We start from the raw sequence: 20,362 nt of genomic DNA on the forward strand, positions 1-20,362 counted from the left end.
AGGAGATCACTAAACACCAAGTATGAAACCTGAGTCCATACACTTAAACCTATAACCGTCTACACACACCTTAGTGCTTTTCACAAGGCAAAACACAAGTAAAAAACACAGCACTAGCTTCTCCCAGAATTACCATAAAGTACTTGATGCTAACATGGATCTTTATATATATTACACAGGTCCCCCAGGTCCCAGAGGCCCAGCAGGACCTGCTGGTCCACCAGGACACAATGTAAGCTTGCTCAAAGCAAAGTGGTGCGTGGTACTGAGTGCAGATTTGTTCCTGTACAAATTTGTCATTTTAAATTTCCTTTCTGACTCAATACAGGGGAAACCTGGAGCTCCTGGAACACAGGGCCCTGTCGGGCCAAAGGGAGAACGTGGCGAGAGAGTGAGTACACTCAAAGCTCAATACTATTCAGTAGGTTTTCTCTTTTTTTTTGCTTTACATCTTTTAGCAAAACTCCCTGAGACATGTCTTTGTTTTTTCAGGGTCCTCTAGGTTACCCAGGAGAGAGGGGCTTCAGAGGAGAGCCGGTAAGCAACCTCAACCCTACTGCCTTGAGGATTATGGCCTGAGTAAACAAGTGCATGGGGTGAAACATCAACACATGTCATAGATGGTTATATTATAGTAAACTATACTAACCAGGAGCACCACAAACCACAGCGATCAGTGACAACACAATCTCAGAGGCAGTGAGCTCATTCTGCTGGAATAAATCTGCTGCACTGCTTCCATTAATGTTTAAAGTCAGACTCAGTTTGTTTTTCACAGGGAGCACCAGGACCCAAGGGAGAACCAGGAGAGAAGGGCTTACCGGTAAGAAAGTAGTTGGTGGTGGTCCACAGCTTGTGTGATGATGATACACTGTCTGGACAGGAGAGTTTTCACTTAAAGTTTGGAAGCTTAGGAAAAGTTCCCTTGTTGAGCATTTAATGTTTTCTCTGTATCTGTCTAACCTTTACTTTTCTTTCACCTCTTTCTTATTTTACAAGAACATTAATAATGTAAGATCTTTTTATTTTTGTCATTTTGTGTTCATTTTACAGTGGAATGAATCTATTCAGTGGCCTAAATTAAGTCTAACCATGACCGACATGTCAGGTTATGGTTACAGTGTTTTTACAATCACCATGTTGATTGCTGTGATTGGTGTCCAGCTGTATCTCCTTTTCTCTCACGCCCACACATTCCTATCAGTTAACAGCCATAAACTGTTTTACACTCTTGTACTTGTGTATTTATGATCTTAGCTGTTAAGGTGACTAAGTTTGTGTGTGAAATCTTTTGGTGTTGATGTGTTGTTTTTTTATGTTTTGTTTTCATTAGTCCTTGGGGTGTGCTCTGGACTGCTGTCCCCTGTCACATCACTGTCCTCTTGACCCTAAAGCTTGTCTGACTCCCTCTGCAAGCTGCTGTCCCCATGGCTACCTTTCACAGTCGCCTTTTTTGGCATCTGACTTTGGCATATACATATAAATATATCAAATAAAACATTTACTGTGCACCGACTGAGTGAATGTACAGTATAATAAAATAATTTCAGAGGCAAAATCATAACCATATCATTTGAGTTCAACTGCAGTGTCTGATCTTAAGGAAGCACAAAGAAAATGTGAAATGTGTATGCCAAATCACTCCATATGTGTCAGTGCTGGGTCCTGGGTGGTTTTGAAGTGGTGTGCTCTGATGTGAGTGGAGTGGATACAGCGATCTTTTTTTTATCTCACAATGCAACCCTGCATGATTTCATCTTCCAATACTACATCACACTAACTTTCTTCTCTGTATGTGAATATCATCGACATATTGTATCTAATGATAAAACAACACTGTGCATTTAAAACAGAATTATGGCAAAGTAGTTCTAAATTCCCAAGTTGCATTTAGGCATTATTTCTCTGTTAAGAGTTTACAGCATTGCTAATGTGAGAGTGTACTGTTAGATTAGCTAAGATTATAATGCCAGTCTATTGCTGGTGATGTAAGAAGTATTAGAGAATCACCAAAGTCAGTACAAAATCTGTCATATAGTTAATGAGATATTTCAGTTTGAACCAAAATAGTCTACTGACTGCCAAACTGACATTGCCATCTCTAAAATGCCTTGGAAATTTTTCCTTTTTTTCTTCAAAAAAACAGTATGTACTTCATTGTTTTACTAATCAGAGTATCTCATAGTAGGAATCACTCACTTGTGCACCGAAAGCTCCAGCTATTTTCTGCATGCCATCTTTTCTAGTGGTGATGCTTTCAGCTTCATCCCTCTGCTTGACTTCTCTTGCTCCACTACCTGTTGTTATTGTGAAGTCTTATCCTTTAACAAAAGACCAATCAGATCTCAATGTAAGCGTATACTGGCTTGGTTTTGGTTAGATATCAATAGGTAACTGGTGTGACCACAGGCTTAAGAATGAACACTGTGGTGCTCAAAATACTTGCCTGGCTTATAAGGCTTCATTAGTGTTATGTCACCAACATGATGCTAGTTTGTATGTGCATGCTGATGTTGCCCAGCCCAGCATGGCAGAGACTGACTTCATATACAGTATAGCAGCATGGCCAGAGAATGAGGGAGATGCAGATGAATGTAGGGAACAGATCATGTCTGACAGTGCTGGGCAAATATGTGGACTGTTTTAACCTTCTAACTGCTGAACTGTACTGAGAAAAATGACGAGCATCTTGGCGAGCAGTTCTTTGGCTTGTGCTCCTTACCTTGACGGCTGTATCTATCTTCACAGGGGGACGGAATACATCAGATCAGAGAGGCGCTGAAGATCTTAGCCGAGAGGGTTTTAATCCTTGAGACTATGATCGGTATTCATGGTGAGTAGGAGGCCTGAGGCAGGGTCAGCTTTAGGCAGGGGTCAAAGGTGGGGGGGGTGTGCAGGTTCAAACTCCCACTGTACCTGACTGCTGGACAGGGAGTGGGAACAGTCGTGAGCAGCCCCAGGACTCGAGTTGGTGTTTCCACCCCCTCACACAGTCCCCTTGTCACTGCTGTCTGATAGGACATTAGCTTGCAGATGTTTCAAGACTTGCAGGCTGACCTTGAGCTTCTGGCTCGGAGGGTGACACTGCTGGAGGCTATCATCTGGCCAGGTAACGCTGAGACATCCTCACCCACAGCTCTGCCGGCCCTTACTGACCTTTTTGACAGAATCTAGAGAGTGCTGTAAAGTTTCTGATTACTACATTAACAAACTGCTGAAAAGTAGATGCCTTTTAAAAATGTATTCTTCTGTATGAATTGTTTTGGCTGTGTCCTACCGTATGTTTGCAGAACACTTAACAGCCCTAAAAGCCTATTTTCCCAGCATCTTACTATGAGAGAAGTGATCCTACATGAACACTGTATTTTTTTTCTGCCGAGGTTTAATATTGTTGGTTATTTCGTAAGAAATGTTTCTCCATTTATGGATTTTCATCGCTCTTCTCACTGGTTCAAAATGGATGGTCCTTTTGTAAAAAGATGACACATGTATTTCCAAGTGTCATTTAGGATTTAGCTATGAATCAAAGTCAAATGACTACTTGTTTGTTTGATGTTACCTGCTTTATCAACCAAATCTGATCATACCACAGTTACACAAACCTGCTGAAGCAGATTAGCTGAGCTTTTAAATGGCAAACTCAACAAAGAAACACATTCAATACATAATTGCCTAAGGTGTTTTTTTTTGGTTTTTTTTACCTTAAATTTGATTGTTATTTAGTTATGAATGTTACTAAGATTTGAAATCAAGTTTTCAGGGGCTTTAATCATTTGTATAATAATTGTAAGTTCATGTGTACCCATGGGTGGGAAATATGTGAATCTGGCCAGCAGTGCTGCATTCATTAGTCAGTGACAGTCAGAATGACAGAAAATAAATCAACCATAATTTCGATAATTGATGCGTTGTTTAAGCCCTTTATTAAATGAACTGCCAGACAATGGCTGGTTTTAGCTTCTCAAATGTGAGCATTTGTTATTTTATATTCCTGATATTGCATATCTTTGGGATTTTGGGCTGTTGCTTGTACAAAGAATCAGTTTGAAGATACCTTGGGCACTGGGAAATTGTGATGGACATTTTATAGATGTATTAAAAATTGTATCAATAACAGAAAATAATTGCAGCCCTAATAGCCAGATGTGCCTCCTTCACAGCAAGATCCCACAATAGGATCTTATAAATCCTTTGAACACTCTGAGTAGTTCTTTGAATAATAATTTTAATATAAAAGGTGTGCAGTTGGTGTCCAATCAAAATAAGAACTCATTCAAGACACATCGATGTTAACAGCAACAAGACTAAATCAGAGCAGACTTTGATTAGGACCACAGAATTATTACGTCCATCCATATTTATGGACAGGGAGGCCCGGTTCCAACTGCTGTCTTTCTTCAACAGAGCCTGATCTAGGGTCTGGGGATGGACCATTTGGCACAGCCTCCCCTAGTTTCTACAGAGATGAGCGAGCAGGTGCGCTTCCATATCGACTTGCTTCTCCTCTGTCCTCCGACACCAAGGTCCGAGGGAAGTAGCCTCCCCACTCACCCTGAGGATCACAGGCTGGGTTGACTCTCCCTCCTATAGGTCTCACTGGCACTCTTCAGATTTAGACCCTATCTGATACCATCTGTAGGCTTTACTGACACATTTAGGATCGGGGACACCTCAGGGAAATTCCATTGATACTCCATAATGTCCTCCTGCATCGGGAACCTGAGAAATAGTTTGACCCCAAACCATCGCCATAACCCAACGCTTACCTTTGCATACCAATAGCTCCTTCTATATCTTGTTTATTTGCTATAGAAGTAAAGCCTCTGAATAAAAATGTTCATGTTTTAAAAAAGGAAAACCTCAATCTTCTGTGGTGCTCCATAAGCTACAACCAGTTCTGGACAATAAGGGTCATTTAGAGTAATCAATTGAAGGAAAAATCACGTTAGGGAAGAGACTGGATTTTGAGTTTGTATTGCTTTCGCAATGTAACAGCAGTCTGAAGAGATTCCATTATTTAAGTATATTGAGCATGTACAGTTTGTAGGACACAATTACACAAGCAAACCTCTTCTTTTAGTATTAATTTTGTTATACTTCTATCATATTGTTTAACTCAATGTTATGTAGTGCACTAAAAAGATGACGTCATTGCTACTTTGTATGTGTTGCTAACAGTGTTTTGTAGTTTTCATGGTGTGAGTGTTTTCCCCCTTTAAAGTACACACTGATAAAGTGATTTAATACACAATAGTATATTTACATTTAATCTGTGCAAAAAAAAAAAACAATGCACAAACTTTTAGGATTGGCTGCATATCAGTGGAAACAGTCAGAAATAGTGTTGTATTCTGGAAACAAAACACATAGAAAAGAAAACAACTGTTCTCAGACTGGCCACTCCAGGATGCTTTATACACATAAACACACAGAGGAAATAACAAAACTGTCAAAAGAACTTGAACAAGTTTTTACCATTATTGGTAAACTGATTAAACTGTTCTGATGAAAAGACTTGATTTTTTTTTTTTTATCATTTTACATCAAACCTATTGTGAAAATATTTAATATGATCAATTGTAGTTTTTGTATTCTGTTGTAACCATTTCATAGTTTTTTCTTGCAAATGTGTTATTGTATTAAGATAATCCTCTCTAGATGGTCAATGTAATAAAATAATGTTCATTGTTTTGTTTTTTTTATATTTCATCTGTCTTCATTTGTGTGGCAAAAGAATTAATGAAACACAAAATGTGCCAGTACTGCCCTTTTCACACTCTGGCGTGTATATCGGCCACTATCAGAAAATCATTAGTACATGGGACAGATTAAAAAAAAAACAACAACAAAAAAAAAAACAAAACAGCAAGATCAAATCACAAGCCCTAAGACAATGCTGTGGAGAAGCAAAATCTACTCAGGAATGCTGTATTTCAACTATGATACTGAGAGGGCAGAAAATACGTGCCACCAGAAATCTGACAATTAAAATAATTGGAAAAGTAAGCCCACAGGGAAAATCCAATGTCGAAGCTCAGCAAAACCCAAGCAAAATGTATGTCCACTTTACTGCAGTACAAACACAGCTACAGGTTCAGTCCAGGACTATGAGCTTGTCTAGGTGCTCTGTGGTGGGAGAGGGCTCTTTCCTTTAGATACCACCACAGCCTGCTGTCCTATGCTGTCATCAATAAGCAGGGAGATGGCGCCATCTAGCTGTTTTGAGGCTGCTAATGCGACTACAGCTTTCTCTGTGGGGAAGCCCATCTTCTCTAGTTGCTGGAGTCTGAGAGAAAACAATGTTTTTTTTTTTAGTAATCTTTAAACCAATCCCATGATTAAAACTGTGTGTGGAAGGTTATGTGTGGTTTCAAATCACATATTCTCTCAGATACAGATATTTTATATAGTTACTGGCATTAATACGAACCGCAGAGAGGAAACTGATGATTTGGGCACCTCCACTTTAGCATCAGGGTCATCAGGAACATCCTCTAATGAGGCTTGTATCCCTGCTCTTAACATCTGCTCTTCCAGCACCTCCACCTCAGACTGTGCAGTACACTGCTCCATTATCCAGGCAGGCAATGGCTCAATCGATGGGTGGTGGTTCAAGACAGAGCGATCCCTCATGGGGGGAGCAGCTGGATTTACAGGCACCATCTGAGAAAGCGATCTAGACCTGTGACAATAGATGCATTTAAAATGATGAAATCTGGCAGTCAACATTCAATGAGACTTCAGATGTGAATGAGATAAATCACACCTGTGTGAGGTAGTGTAGGTGGGCAATCTGAACCTGGCTGAAGCAGGAACATATACCCAATCAGGAATGAAATCCAAAACTTTGATTTCTTCCATGTCCTGTAACATCCCAATAAATGACTGATGATCTGAGAAGTATATTAAGTTAAAAAAAAAGAACTATTGTGTTATAGATTTGAAAGCACTCTTCATAAATTCACACTTTGTCATAAGCCCTCAGTAGCAAATGACACACCTATGCCATGGGTTATGTATTCTAGACCATTTTAAATGTGATGAATACACCAAAGACATAAAATGATGTCCAGGAGTAAAAGATAACAGTTTGTACTCCCACATACAGTCGTCAGTAGAGTGACGACACACACTGAATAAAAACTGCATGTAATATGTACAAAACTATATGGAACTGCATCACTGCATGAACAGAAAAAGGATACAGTTGTGTCCGATGCATATTGCACAGAAGTGAAGCAGGGCAGGTGTTCCCGGCAGCAACAGCAGACCAATCAGCAGAAGGAGCCAGGGGAGAAACCAGACGGGCAAACACCTCAGCAGCCTCCTCTGTGTCACCTGACGACACTGCGCTGTAAACAGAGCCAGGTGGATGGCAGAGTAACCACAGATCCGACTTGCCTCGCCCGCACCAACAAAGAGGACCAGGGTATAAAGCAGAGGTAATACTGTCATTGTCAGGATGGAAAGGGCGAGGAAGGCGACTGTTCCCCAGCGTCGCTCTTGACATGGTCCAACCAGCAGCAGGAGAGCAACACTGACCAGCAGAGAGGGAAGGTCATCATGACTGATGGCATAAAGGAACACATCTAACAATAGAAGGATTTAAAAACTGCGTTATATACTTTGAACATTGACATATCACATATACTTGTATACTCATGAATCAAGCCATTGTAGTTACCTCTGAACCTTGGGAAGTCTCCACCTGGACCTATGCTGAGACTTGCTTGGATGCCCCCAGCATAGATCAGCAGCATGAGTGTTACCAATGAAGATGACCCCAGACAGAATCCACGGCGATCTGATCCAAACCAAAACCACACTGACCACAAACGACCAAGCATTGTTTAGATCAGCAGCAGGTTCTCCACTCACTTGTTCTTATATGACATAATTATGGTAAACAAACATATGTTGTTGCTCATAACAAGCACGGCGTCTTGCAAAAATATACACAGACAACCGTAGTTATTTCTCACAATATCACAGCGGGAGTCTATAAGGGCAGGTTATAAATCTACAAGCTGCAAAATCCTCCATGATTTATCTTTGCAAATACCCTTTTCCAACAGCATTTTATGTGCAGAGAAAGGCTGTGAGCTTCACTGCTGTTCTAAAATAATCCTATCATTAAAACCTAAGAGATTCTCGTTTTCAGTGAACTCTCAATGTGAAAATGTTTTGTAGGCAAAATAATGGCCACTTCCGTACTACGCTACGTCGTCTTCTTCTTCGTCTTCTTTTTTTATTTTTTATTTTTATTTTTTTTTCTGCAGTTGGGAGTTAATGCCACCTGGTGGACACACTGTCAATAGCTCCATCTCTCCTGTGGTAGTTTGGCCACCAGCACTGCGAATATTTGTTTGTAAAATTTTTTTTCCGACCAACAGTAAACGAATCATTTATCAAGCAAAAACATCAAACATCGACTGATTTAATTCATTCATTTTTTCAAATGCAATGATTTGCTGGTGTTATACTTTTTATAAATTGATTATTTTGGTTTTGGATCATTTGGACAATTAGTTTGAAGCTACATTTTTATTTTATTTTGCTCCTACTGTCGAAGTATTTACACTAAAAAGTAAAAGCATAAATACACCTATGTTAAATAAAAGCCGTAGAATTTGTTTAAGTAAAAGTACAAAAATGAATGTAAATTTGTATTTTTCCTGCACAAACAAATCTTCTGATATGTGTTGGTATTAGGTCCCACTGATTCATCAGTGCTGAAGATGCGTTTTACTGTCTTAGCTCGCGAAGATGGTGCTTTGTTTTAGCCTATTACTTTGTATTTTTGTTTTTATACTGGCCAATTTGTCCTCTTTCTGATTTAAAACCAATTGAGAAAGTTTATTGGACTTTATTTGGTCACACTTTGCTCAACGCTCTAAAGACATCACGAGGGATCCCAACTACAAATTAGTCCTTTTTAAGAGATTTAAGAGATTACAAGCAAAAATGAGGCTCTTTTTAAAATTTAAACCAAAATAATATAGGCTGGGTGGAGTAAAAAAACCCATATTTATCAGAAACATAGCGGAGTATAGGATTAAACCGAGTTAGCTGTCGGTTTTTAAAGGATTAATTCAATCTTTGACTACGAGCTCTATTAGGTGGATTGACTTTCTCCTTGCCACTTGGGGCAGGTCTGATGACGTCAAAGAGATGCCATAAATCTCGCGATATGTCGCGATTCCCGCGAAGAGAAAAGCACCTCCAACAAACGTCTCTATCCAGTCGTTTTGCGCAGCCACACTAAAATGGCGTCTGCTCCGGGTGAGTGAACAATTGTGGTATTTTATGTTGAATTTCAACAAACTGTGTTCTGTAATCCAAAAGATTAAGTGGGTTACTTTATTTTTAAGATACATTTTGTTGAATAAGCAGTGTTTTCGTTGTGTTTTCAATCGTATTTCGCTCAGTGTTCACAGACGCTAGACACAAGGCCTAACGTTAGCTTCTCGAGCCCTGCGGTATTTTCTATCGTAGAATTTTAGCATCCTGAGGTTGATTAGGGTTATTAAGCATAGCGAAATTATTAATAACAGACACATATCAACAATTTCTATCCACAATAATGAGTTTTAAAGTGTAGTGTTGGTCATTAGCTTAGTGGACGTTGATGTGGTTGAATGGCGACCTAACGTTAACAACGGGTGAGCGTGGCGTGGTCCTCGCGCCCAAAGAGTGTTTTGTCCCTAACGTCGGGTCGATAACTAACACGTTTTTTTTGTTTTTAACCTTTTCTTTAACAGATTACAGTTCCTACAACCAGACCAGTGCTCAGCAGGGGTAAGATTGTTCGACTAATTTATTAAAGTGACCGGATGTAATGCTTATTGTTATGAGTTTTTAAGCGTAGGATAAGAGGGGGTGGAAGGTAACGAAGTACATTTACTCAGATAACGTTACTGTACTCAATAATCCCCATTAAAAATATATATATATTAAAAATAACTATATACTTCACTGCGTTTGAGTGACTTGTTTCACTATTTTACTCGATTGCGTTTGTCTTCTAACTTTATATGTTCAAGCTACTTTTTAAACTCTTATTCTGCAGAAAAAACAACTTCTGAAATATAATGCATTGAGGCTGAAATCATGTTTTTGTCCTGTGGCCTCATGTGAATGATAGATTAACGTTGTTTCATAATAAAAGCAAGTTTAAAGAGTTCCTCCTGTCCTCTCCCATTATGCCTACTGAAATTTATTTAGTGATAGACTCCAAGTTTGGGGATTGCTGGACTGAAGTTCTTGACACTAATTAAAGTAGTTCATCCTTTAACATCTTCAGCAGTGTAATTCTCCTTATGTATTAATGTCCCACTTGAACATTGTCAGAATGAGTACTTTTAGTCCTTATGTTTTAGGTACATTTTGCTGACAATTCTTTCCTGCTTTAGTAGGTTGTTAAATGTATAATTTGTAGTAAAATATTTTTACATTGTTGTGTTGATGCTTAAGGGCTTAGAGTACTTCTGCCAACTATGTCAGTTCATTGTTAATATTGAGACTAGAAAATCAAGCAGTGATTTTTTTTTTTTTTTTTTTTTTTTTTTTTTTTTTTAAATGCACTAGGGAAATATAGATGTATTTTCTGTGTGTGAAATAGTTTGTAGGTTTGTGTTTAACTTCTGTAATCCTAATGCATTAAAAAAAACATACATACAAATAATACATTGTGTTCAGGTCTAAGGGGGGTGACTTATGTCTCATGATGCTAAAACCTTTGATTACTGTTTTTTGCAGGTATGCCTCTTATGCTGCCCAGCCCTCCCAAAGTTATGGCCAGTCTACACAGGTGAGATTTAACATGAACTTTGAAATTGGTCATATAAATGTACCAATATAGTTAGAAGTACGCATTGTTCTCACAGAGTGGTGAATTGACTGGAAAGTTCATTTAAGTCTCCTCTTTCCTTTCAGCAGAGCTACGGTCAACAGAATTATGGATCATATGCTCAACCTGCTGCTGCTGCTGCTGACAGCAGTTATACCCAGTCAACACCTGCTGCTGGAGGCTACTCTCAGCAGCAACAACAGTATGGATCCTCGTATGGCCAGCCAGCCTCAGGTCAGCTATTAATATACTTATTTTTCACTGCTTGCATATGTTTTTGCTTGGAACTACATTTAACAGGTTGTCAAAAGTGAGTGCCATGTCTCCTTTTTTGTGTTTAACTTTTTTTGTTAATTAACTAAAAGCCTGATACAGGTGCCTTTGTCTCTTGCGCAATTGAAATTTCCAACACAATTACATTGCACTTTACTAGAATGACACACGCTCTGGACTTTGTTCTAGTCTAGTCACACCTGGAGAAGTCTTTTTTGACATTTTTTTTTTTTTTTTTTTTTTTTTTTACAGCTGGCTACCCTGCTGCCCAGTCTACCACTCATAGCTATTCACAGTCAGCCCAGGGTTATGGAACCAGTGGTTATGACAGTACTCCTACTGCTGCTGCTCCAGCTGCTTCCCAGTCTTACAGTTCTCAGCCAGGGTATACTGCCCAGTCTGCCTACCCTGGTTATGGACAACAGGCTGCTCCCACGGCACCGCAGAGGTATGTGCCCCTAGGTTATGAGCCAAAGAAGTTAATTCCACAAAAACATGTCTTTTTACTTTATACTGTTTTATTTTTTTTTTGTCTCTCTTAGTTACAATGCTAACAGCCAGCCAGCTAGTTACAACCAGAGTAGCTACTCCCAGCCAGCAGGATATGGCCAGCAACAGCCTGGTTACCAGGCCCAGCAAGCAAGCTATGGCCAGCAACAGGGGTACCAGCAGCAAACTCAGCAGCAGCAACAGGCTCCCCCTGCGTACCCTCCTCAGGCTGCCGGTTCCTATGGGCAGCCTCCAGCCAACCAGTATGGCCAGCAAGGAGGACCACCCAGTTACAACCAGTCCAACCATTACAGTAAGCTTTCCTTTTACCTTATGTAAACTGTTTTCTGTTTTCATTGATATTTAGTTTCATGTCAGTGTAAGCAAGTATTCATACATTTGTGTTCCTCTTTTGTAGGTAGTTACAGACAGGATGGCCAGGGAGGAGGTTCTGGTTACTCTGGCTCTGAGCCTTCAAGGTACCCAGGGGCAGGGGAGAACAGAGGCCCTGGCAGAGACGGCTTTGATCGTGGTGGAATGATGCATCGCGGGCGTGGAGGCATGGGTCGTGGCATGGGGTAAGTCTTCTTAGCATTTAACGTCGTGCATTTTATTTCTACAGGTGCTGTGGCCACTTGGGGCAGGGCTGAGACAAGTTTTATTAGATCTAGTTGAAATGATCCAGAGTAATATATACCAGCCATTTATGCAACTTCATTCATTTCAAAAATCAGAAAGTCATGATTTCTAATCGGTTATCCCTGATAAATTAATGTGCCATGCAGGCAGGTTTAATTATGTGCCAACAGCAATTATAACTATTCTTATCCAGTTTCTCTCAGCCCTGCCTCTCATTTGGCCAGAGGTAAGGAAAATGTTTCCTTTTTTAATCTAAGTTGAATTTACTCAGAGACCTGTGCATAAACAATAGGTTAAACAACATAGAGCTTGGAATACAAGTTGCGTGGGAGCCAGTTTCAGTATGTTTTAGGATAAACCGATGAGTTGTAAATTTTATAATTGCTCAGGGGATATAACAGAATAGGATTGCAAAAAGGTTCAAACACAATCTCAGCATCGTTTTTAAATCAGTTTCAGTGTGGTGCACATTCCCTGTAGGCTGAAACACGTAGCCTGTAAATGAAGACTGCAATTAGAAGTTGAATAAACAATGGGGATTTTTTTTTTTTTTTTTTTTTTTTTAAATTTTCAGTTAAGTATAACTTAGTGTGTTCTGCAAAACCATACCGCACTATTTTAAGCAATTTATTTATAGACACTGACCTCATGAAGTATTTTGTATTTCAAGTGAAGTATTTGGGTCTATTTTTCCTCTTGAAACATTTGTTTCCCTTTTTATTCAGAAATACATTCACTGGTGTTTTCAGTTTGTGATCGGTTTTTTGCCAAGATGTCAATGGCTTTAAGTATTTGTCAACTTCTGGCTGGTCTAATGGAAAAACACTACCAGAGAAAATATGCAGTCAAAGTAATGGACACTGGTACTGAGATGGAGAAAATATTCTCAATTCAACGTTGATGTTGAATTTGTCACGTTATGCTACCGCCCTGAACTAAGCATTTAATTTCTGAAATGTTTTTGTGGTCAATGGTTCAATAGCCATCCAAGCTAAAATTCATCAGTGAAAACTCTGAAGTTGCATCAAGGGGAACCCATTTATAGCAAATTTAATACAACTTCCATTTAATCTTCCAAAACCGTCTTTTTATTTCCCATTGATAAGTGGCATATATGTGTGGTAATTAATGTATTAGCAGTGTTTGGTGTCACCTCCTTGACAGCCTTAGAAGGAAATAAACTTAGGTTTGGTGATTTTACAAGACATGGGGAAAATACATGACTTAACACTGTGCACAAACACAAATTTGTAACAGCGTTTTACGAGTGCTCTAGAGCTTTGTCCTAGCGCAGATGCTTTCACTTAATGGAGTTTGGTGTTGTGTGATCCAGTTTTATCTCAACCTGGCTACAAACACAGGCATTCAGGTTCATTATAATTCTTGTATGATATGTCTTCTGTAGATGTGTATCTCACTTGATAAATAAATTAGAACTCAGTTGAGCTGATCGTTGCCACATTTACACTGGTACCACCAATGAAATTCCAGTCCAGTCTGCTGTCAGTACACATGGGGCAGTTGATTTTATAGCCAGAAATGGACCAAACTACAAATCAGATTAAATGACATTCAGCTCCCCAGCACATGAATTGAAAGGTATTAAGGTGATCAGAGGTTTTACTGTATATTTGAAATTTTGCTGAATAACATTTTGTTTTTCAAATAATACAGAGGCACTCATCAGTGTAAATCTTTGACAATGGGCGATTTTCTTTTAAGAGTTTTCCTTTATGAAACTCTTTAATGACTAGCTTTGGGTTAGAAATGGCACATGAATAATCAGTTATGTTGTTTTAATATGTATAGGGGTATTTTTGACAGTTTAATCTTGAGTCCCTAGTGTAAATCTTCTCATAAAAAGGGTTCTGCATGGCTGTGTTTATTCCACCGTTGAGTACAGACAATTTATAGATATTTCAGTGAATTCTATATAATGCAGGGCTCAAGCACATATGCAGTATTACATGCAGTGGCGAATAAAAATGCATTAAAAACTAGTTGCCTAAATAGTTCAACCCTAAATATACCCACAGATTATAGCTGTCGTTTTTATTGTTAAACTTACGTTTTAGTGTATCTAGCTTTGCACAGGTATATTTGTGTGTGGGGGGTGGGGCACACTGTCATTTTTGAAATGTTTAAAATTGTTTTTGTGGTTTGGAATACAAATGTTTGATCACATTATTTTGAGCACTTTTTAACATGCTTTGTCACATTTATACCGTACAGGTAACAGTGAGAGCCATTTTAAACCATCTATTCTCTAAAAAGTATCTGTACTCAGTACAGAGCCGCCAACTTAAGCAGCAGGAGGGAGCTTAAACAAAGATTCGGGGTCTGCCTTTTATCAAGAACTGAGGATGGTGTTTTTTGTTTTTTTATACGCATGATGGGTACCTTAACTGACCAAGTCTTTGTTTTTCATTTGACAAAACCTTGGTAATCACTTAGTCTCATGTTTGGTGTTTGATTTGTCTTGTAAAATTGTATTACTTTTTTTACCTGAATACTGTGACCACTTGCTCATGCTGTGAAATTTCAGATGCGTTGTTTCACTTGTGTATATCTGATTCAGCTATTGTTTTTTTTTTTTTTTTTTTTGTTTTTGTTTTTTTTTTTTTTGTTTTTTTTTTTGTTAGTACTAATGTCCTTAGGTAACTGATTTGTTTTTTGGGGTACAGCTATGTATGCCATCAATGCATCTGAACTCTTTTTACCTGTGTATAAATATTTGGGTTTTGTCACATTTTCAGTCAATGAACATATGTTAGTCATTAATATTGCACAAATGTGTCCGCTACTGAAAATTGTCTCTGAACTTGTACTCAGCTAGCTAAGGAATTGAACATAGCTAATACACTTTCCCTCCAATTAGATTGTATATTTATATTTTGGGGAATTTTTAAGTTGCTGTTCGGCTAGCTAGAATGTTTTTATTACTCCCTCAATCAAGCCACTTTGCTCGAGCCATGGAAGTGGCTGTAAAAAGGAAATCGCCTTCATATCTCCATTTATTCCCCCCATAGCGGCGCTGGAGACAGAGGTGGCTTCAGTAAGCCTGGTGGTAAGTTAACGAGTATTACACTGGTTAGTCCTTTCAAAGCCTTAAACTTGTAGAGCAAATTTGCTGTGAGAAATTGTTTTATATTGTGGTATGCAGAATTTACATACACAAGCCGATCTGAACATAATGACTTTTTTTTTTTTTTCAATGCCTGAGACAATTTTTTTTCTGGGGTACTTGGTATAATTCAGTCACTGCTTATGGTTTGAGAAAAGAGTTTTTGAAGGGTTAATAAGTACACTGAAATGTGCTGGTTACTCCTATAACAAATCTCACAAGCTGAATTCCTGGGTTTTTTTTGTTTTGTTTTTGAGGATTTCAGACTGCTCTTAGAGGCTTTTCATATGACACACAATTTGCCAAAGCGTCTAAGGTGTTGTATTTTCAAATCAGTATATCACTTGTGGGAATTATGGTGTACCATAAGGTGCCATTTTCAACTTCCCAATATGGCTGAGCGTGTCTATAAGGGAGTGTCTGGATTATCTGTTGTAGTACTCCTCAGGTGTTATGCATTCAGCTTCAGTTGCACAAACTGACGTGTTTTCACTTTGTTTCTTTCCTCACCAACTGATGCACTACAGGACCTATGAACAGCGACGAGCGTGATATGGGTGAGTAGTAGACCAATTATTGCTCCTTGACACTGTGATGGTGATACTCATGACAGTATGTTTAATGGGTGTTAAGTGCAGTGTTTTGTTTTTAAATCTCACCCTCTCTCTCCCCTCAGGACGCCCTGAAGAGCAGGATGATTCTGAGAACAGCACCATCTACATCACTGGGTTGACTGAGAAGGCTAATTTGGAGGAAATGGCTGAATTCTTTAAACATGTTGGCCCAATCAGAGTAAGAATAATTCTTTGCTCTACGTGTTGCTATGAGCAAAACTAATGCAGGAAGTAAGCAAATTAATTGTTTGTGTCCAGATTAACCGCAGACTTGGCCAACCTGCCATTAACATATACACGGACAAGGATACAGGGAAGCCTAAGGGAGATGCCACTCTGTCCTATGAGGAGCCAATCTGTGCCAAGGCAGCTGTGGAGCATTTTGATGGTACATTTTCATTGTGCACATCAAACCTAAAAACCAAAGCATCTGAAATTGCTTGTTGAAATGCTTTCAGTTATGTGGATGATTGTTAAATTTTAACTCTAGGGAAGGAATTCCAAGGCCGAAGGCTTAAAGTGTCCATGGCACGCAGGAAGCCCATGATGGGTGGGATGAGAGGTGGCATGCCCATGAGAGATGGCATGATGGGTCGTGGAGGTAAATGTCAACAATAAACATTTGATTATTGAAGAGCATGTTAACACTACTGTGCACTGTTGTGTCCCCGTGTGGTTTTGGAACCATTTGGTCTTTATATAGATGTCTGAAGAATGCGCAGCTTTTGGCTTCTTAAGAATCCACTTAATGTCACATAAGAGTCATCCTCTGGATACCATTTGCCTTAAAATAGAGAACAATCAATTTTACCTAATGACCAATATTATATTATTGTTCGTTGTGAATCTCCTTCCATCAGTCAGTATATGTTGACAAATGTATGAACATCTAGGCAAATGACATTAATAAACAGTAACTAGACATGGGCGTTGACAGACCTGGGCTCCGGTCAGTGAAATGAGGTGGATTACAGCTGCAGTTTGCAGATGCTTCCTGCTTTGTAATTGAAATACTACTTTGTGAAAATATCAAAAGTCTTAGAAGTAAGACCCGGATGCTGAGTAAAGTTGGAAAGGGTTACAGAGTAATGAGGATATTCATCAGTTCACACAGGAAAGGTTGAATAAATGACTGGGAATTTTAAAAAGTGAGTACCTCTACATGATTAATGCTGGTATTTCTTTGTCTTAATAGGTATGATGGGCCGTGGAGGTGACCGTGGTGGTTTCGGTCCACGAGGTGGTCCACGTGGTATGGGCAGAGGTGGACCCACAGGAGGCAACATGCAGCAGAGAGCTGGTGACTGGGAGTGTCCTAACCCGTATGTATTGTTTCAGAGCGCAACACTTTCTTGAAATTTTTGTGTGTGTGTAATTTATTTGTCTGTTTTTCAGGGGCTGTGGCAATCAGAACTTTGCCTGGAGGATGGAGTGTAACCAGTGTAAAGCTCCCAAACCTGAAGGGTTAGGTGGTGGCCCTCCATTTCCCTCTGGGGGTGACCGAGGCAGGGGTGGAATGGGAATGCGTGGAGGCAGAGGTATGGACCGCGGTGGTCCAGCGGGAGTTGGGGGCCCAGGTGGCCCTGGAGGTTTCCGTGGCGGCTGGGGCGGCGACCGTGGTGGATTCAGAGGCCGTGGTGGAATGGATCGGGGAGGGTTCCGTGGGGCTGGCCGTGGAGGACCACCAATGGACCGAATGGGAGGCAGAGGTGGAAGGGGAATGGGTCCGCCAGGTGGTAAAATGGATATGAGGTAAGATTTTACACTTCAGATTATTTTTTTACTCTTACCATTATCACTCCAAAACTGCTCAACACAATTTTAATACATTTTAATTGGCAACTGTAAATGTGTGAACTACTGTCATCAGTTCTGTTGTTTACTATTTTTCTGTCTTGTATTTTAAAGGGACCATCGCCAGGAGCGCAGAGACAGGCCTTACTGAAGAATGCAGTGACTGCTCCTCTCGTGGAAGTTCTTATTCCTTTCTTTTTTTTTTTATAAGATGAGAATTTTTAATTTATGATTCCATATTTCAGTGGTTATAGAACTGCTCCATACATTCTGTGCAGTTTCATTCAACTCATGCTTCTATTTTTTTTTTTTTTTTTTAGTTTACTCATGTTTATGCTGCGTCTTGTATTGTGCATGTTCATTTTTTGTCGTTGCTTTTTAAATATGAAAATTAGGTTTGACATTGTATTGTAAAATACCATATTTTCATTTAACACAATTGCTCCCCCGTTCCCATAACTGACTATTGTATGATGACAAATTTGGGAAATAAAATTTTACCAATTTGATGTTTACTTGTTGACATCTTTACAAAATACAGCCGTACAGGAAAAGCCTCAACACATACATATATTAATGTGGCCTCTTTTTTTTTTTTTTTTTTTTTTTTTTCTAAGAATATCCACCTGCCAAGTTAGGGACTTGCTATGGATGAGTAACAGAAGTTAGTTTTGGATTATTTACCATATCATAAACACTTTAATTCATATTTTTGTGTTTTGGCTATCTGCAATTTTTAGATCCAGATGGTTGCACTAAGTGTTTAGATTTTTCTTGTCTGTACAAGGGGCAGAAGTGTTAAAGCTGCTGGCCAATAGGTGGTGCAGATTAAACTGAAACAAATGGTGTTGCTGCTCTGAGTCAAACTGCTGCCTTGAGTTTCCCATCAGTGACTGTCCACAAAGCACTGAGGTCACTCATGACAAAAGAGCATTTGGGTAAAGGACTTAAATTTTCTTGATTTAATTATAGCTGAATTTAAATAGTGCTGATGTGTAACAACCATTAACTTATTTTCTGCTTTTATAATTGCTGCCATGCACAGCAATCAAACTAACTCAAAATCATGTTTTGTTTTTTTTAAGTTCTGTGTTTTGATAGTATTCATGCTTGGGTCTCATTAATTTCTTTGTTAAAGTTAGCAGTATTACTCTAAAAGGCAAATAAAGTCGAAGAGGCTGGTATTAATCACAGATGTTGAGCCTTGGCGTATTTTATTTTTGCCATCTGCCAAGCATATGTTAAAGACCAGCTCTTTGACATTTTCTTTTCAGACACCTATGAAGTTAACCCTGCCTGTCTAATTCTGTGAGACACCAAGTTACATCCTTTGCATCATTCTGTTTATTTCAGTCGAATGCTTAAAAATACAGTAAAATCCTGTGTGTGTGTTTCTGTGCCTGTCTGAGCAAACTGAATAAAACAACTAGTATTCGTTCAGGGCACCCAAGTTTAGGCCAAGACTGAATTGTTTTTATTATGAATAGATGAGATGTCATGTTTACAAATACTTTGATGAAATACAGCTTTTTTTTTTTTTTTTTTTTTTTTTTTTAAACTCATGTTATCCCTCAGGTATGACATCTTGAAGTCCCTCTCATGTGCTGGTGCCTGTGTGGATTAACAGGGTGCTGAATTCTCCCTCTCTCTCTTTACTGACAGAAAAGCTGATTCATCCAGGCCCAGAAAATGATCTCATCCACCCCCACCTTCTCTCTCTCCCTCTCACACTTTTTTTTCTTTCTTCGACCCCCTCCCTTTCTTTGTTTCCTTCTCTCCCTTTTTCTTAAACAGACATATCCCTCTTTTTAAATGAAAACAAGCCCTCCTACTTGGCAGTGGACTTTCCTCAAGTTCAATCACAAGTTAGATCAGAGGCTTCAATGGATGAGTGCATGATTTTTTTTAAAACAAAGATTGTTAAAGGGGAAACGAGATGGGTGGAAACCAGTTTTACAGGCAGAGACATATAAGAGGTATATCTGCATACAGGAAGAGTTCAACCGAGGGTTTCTCTGAAAACATTGGGAAAAAAAACTCCCAGCATTTCCTAATTAGGCACTTTGAATTTTTGGTTGCACCTCTTTGTTTACAGTTTGTTTACAAGTTTCCTTGGTGTTTTCAGATTTATACCACTAATATCTACAAAAACAGACGTCTTGCATCTAAATTTGACCAAACCTTCAAACTCTTACAATAAACTTGTATTAAGAAGCGTATGTTCACACTTTCTCCTACAAACCAACAATAATAGACGAATACTAAAACCTGTAAAGCGTTTCAGAGCAGAGTGTCCGGCTGGAAGAGAATTTCTTGCCCTGAGCGGTGGCTGTCTTGTGATACTGAGACACGCTTTAAAGACCCTTTTCACTTCAGGCTGTTTAGGGAAGAAGCTACAGAAAAACTTCAGTATTAAGACGCTATGAAACCATCTTATGTCTCGATGGACAGAAACAATAAAAACTTTTTACTAAAAAGCTGAATCACTAATGCAAGATGGTGTTTTACATCAACTACACGTCAATACAAATTTGAGATCTCGTCATTTGCAATACACTTTGATTCCATCACAGTTTCAGC

The 20,362-nt window shown here is 39.0% G+C and overlaps 3 protein-coding genes across 7 annotated transcripts in view; 2 read left to right on the forward strand and 1 right to left on the reverse strand.

Annotated features, from left to right (window-relative positions):
• The window catches only part of emid1 (EMI domain containing 1), a 50,380-nt gene extending 45,058 nt beyond the window's left edge, over positions 1-5,322 (forward strand). The window contains exons 11-16 of one of the 3 annotated variants that reach the window (XM_026322845.1): positions 180-232; positions 329-391; positions 493-537; positions 779-823; positions 2,749-2,833; positions 4,405-5,322. In XM_026322845.1, coding sequence (XP_026178630.1) covers positions 180-232; positions 329-391; positions 493-537; positions 779-823; positions 2,749-2,833; positions 4,405-4,538 — 425 coding nt within the window. In that variant the 3' untranslated portion in view covers positions 4,539-5,322. Of the gene's footprint in view, positions 1-179; positions 233-328; positions 392-492; positions 538-778; positions 824-2,748; positions 2,834-3,018 lie in introns of all 3 variants that reach the window. The other 2 variants (XM_026322844.1, XM_026322846.1) reach the window with 2 other exon arrangements.
• Positions 5,323-5,613: 291 nt separating this feature from the next.
• rhbdd3 (rhomboid domain containing 3) lies at positions 5,614-8,214 on the reverse strand. The gene is made up of 5 exons (XM_026322847.2): positions 7,685-8,214; positions 7,206-7,589; positions 6,767-6,893; positions 6,431-6,682; positions 5,614-6,286 (listed from the first exon to the last, which is right to left on the reverse strand). Exons 1-5 carry the CDS (start codon positions 7,845-7,847, stop codon positions 6,118-6,120), a joined length of 1,095 nt encoding a protein of 364 aa, XP_026178632.1. The 5' UTR covers positions 7,848-8,214; the 3' UTR covers positions 5,614-6,117.
• Positions 8,215-9,212: 998 nt separating this feature from the next.
• Positions 9,213-18,291, forward strand: ewsr1b (EWS RNA-binding protein 1b). 3 transcript variants are annotated; one of them, XM_026321501.1, is made up of 15 exons: positions 9,213-9,282; positions 9,762-9,798; positions 10,759-10,810; positions 10,936-11,083; positions 11,375-11,570; positions 11,665-11,928; positions 12,034-12,189; positions 15,280-15,317; positions 15,902-15,931; positions 16,051-16,166; positions 16,247-16,376; positions 16,479-16,589; positions 17,184-17,310; positions 17,384-17,740; positions 17,897-18,291. In XM_026321501.1, exons 1-15 carry the CDS (start codon positions 9,267-9,269, stop codon positions 17,931-17,933), a joined length of 1,815 nt encoding a protein of 604 aa, XP_026177286.1. In that variant the 5' UTR covers positions 9,213-9,266; the 3' UTR covers positions 17,934-18,291. The 3 variants fall into 3 exon arrangements, with proteins under 3 accessions (XP_026177286.1, XP_026177285.1, XP_026177287.1); XM_026321500.1 differs by having other exon boundaries at positions 11,665-11,924; positions 12,030-12,189; positions 17,897-17,933; XM_026321502.1 differs by having other exon boundaries at positions 9,218-9,282; positions 10,939-11,083; positions 11,665-11,924; positions 12,030-12,189; positions 17,897-17,933.
• Positions 18,292-20,362: the final 2,071 nt, after the last annotated feature.

This window comes from Mastacembelus armatus, chromosome 9, assembly GCF_900324485.2.
Source record: "Mastacembelus armatus chromosome 9, fMasArm1.2, whole genome shotgun sequence".
NCBI lineage: Eukaryota > Metazoa > Chordata > Actinopteri > Synbranchiformes > Mastacembelidae > Mastacembelus > Mastacembelus armatus.

Excerpts from the sequence above, each read along its gene's own strand:
- ewsr1b (XM_026321501.1), top strand. Across the intron at positions 9,799-10,758 it reads CAGACCAGTGCTCAGCAGGG|GTATGCCTCTTATGCTGCCC; the intron begins GTAAGATTGTTC and ends TGTTTTTTGCAG. Across the intron at positions 15,318-15,901 it reads TGGCTTCAGTAAGCCTGGTG|GACCTATGAACAGCGACGAG; the intron begins GTAAGTTAACGA and ends GATGCACTACAG.
- rhbdd3 (XM_026322847.2), bottom strand. The coding sequence starts at position 7,847 with ATGCTTGGTCGTTTGTGGTCAGTGTGGTTTTGGTTTGGATCAGATCGC. Across the intron at positions 6,894-7,205 it reads AATATGCATCGGACACAACT|ATCATCAGTCATTTATTGGG; the intron begins GTATCCTTTTTC and ends TATACTTCTCAG. Across the intron at positions 6,683-6,766 it reads ACCTACACTACCTCACACAG|GTCTAGATCGCTTTCTCAGA; the intron begins GTGTGATTTATC and ends CTATTGTCACAG.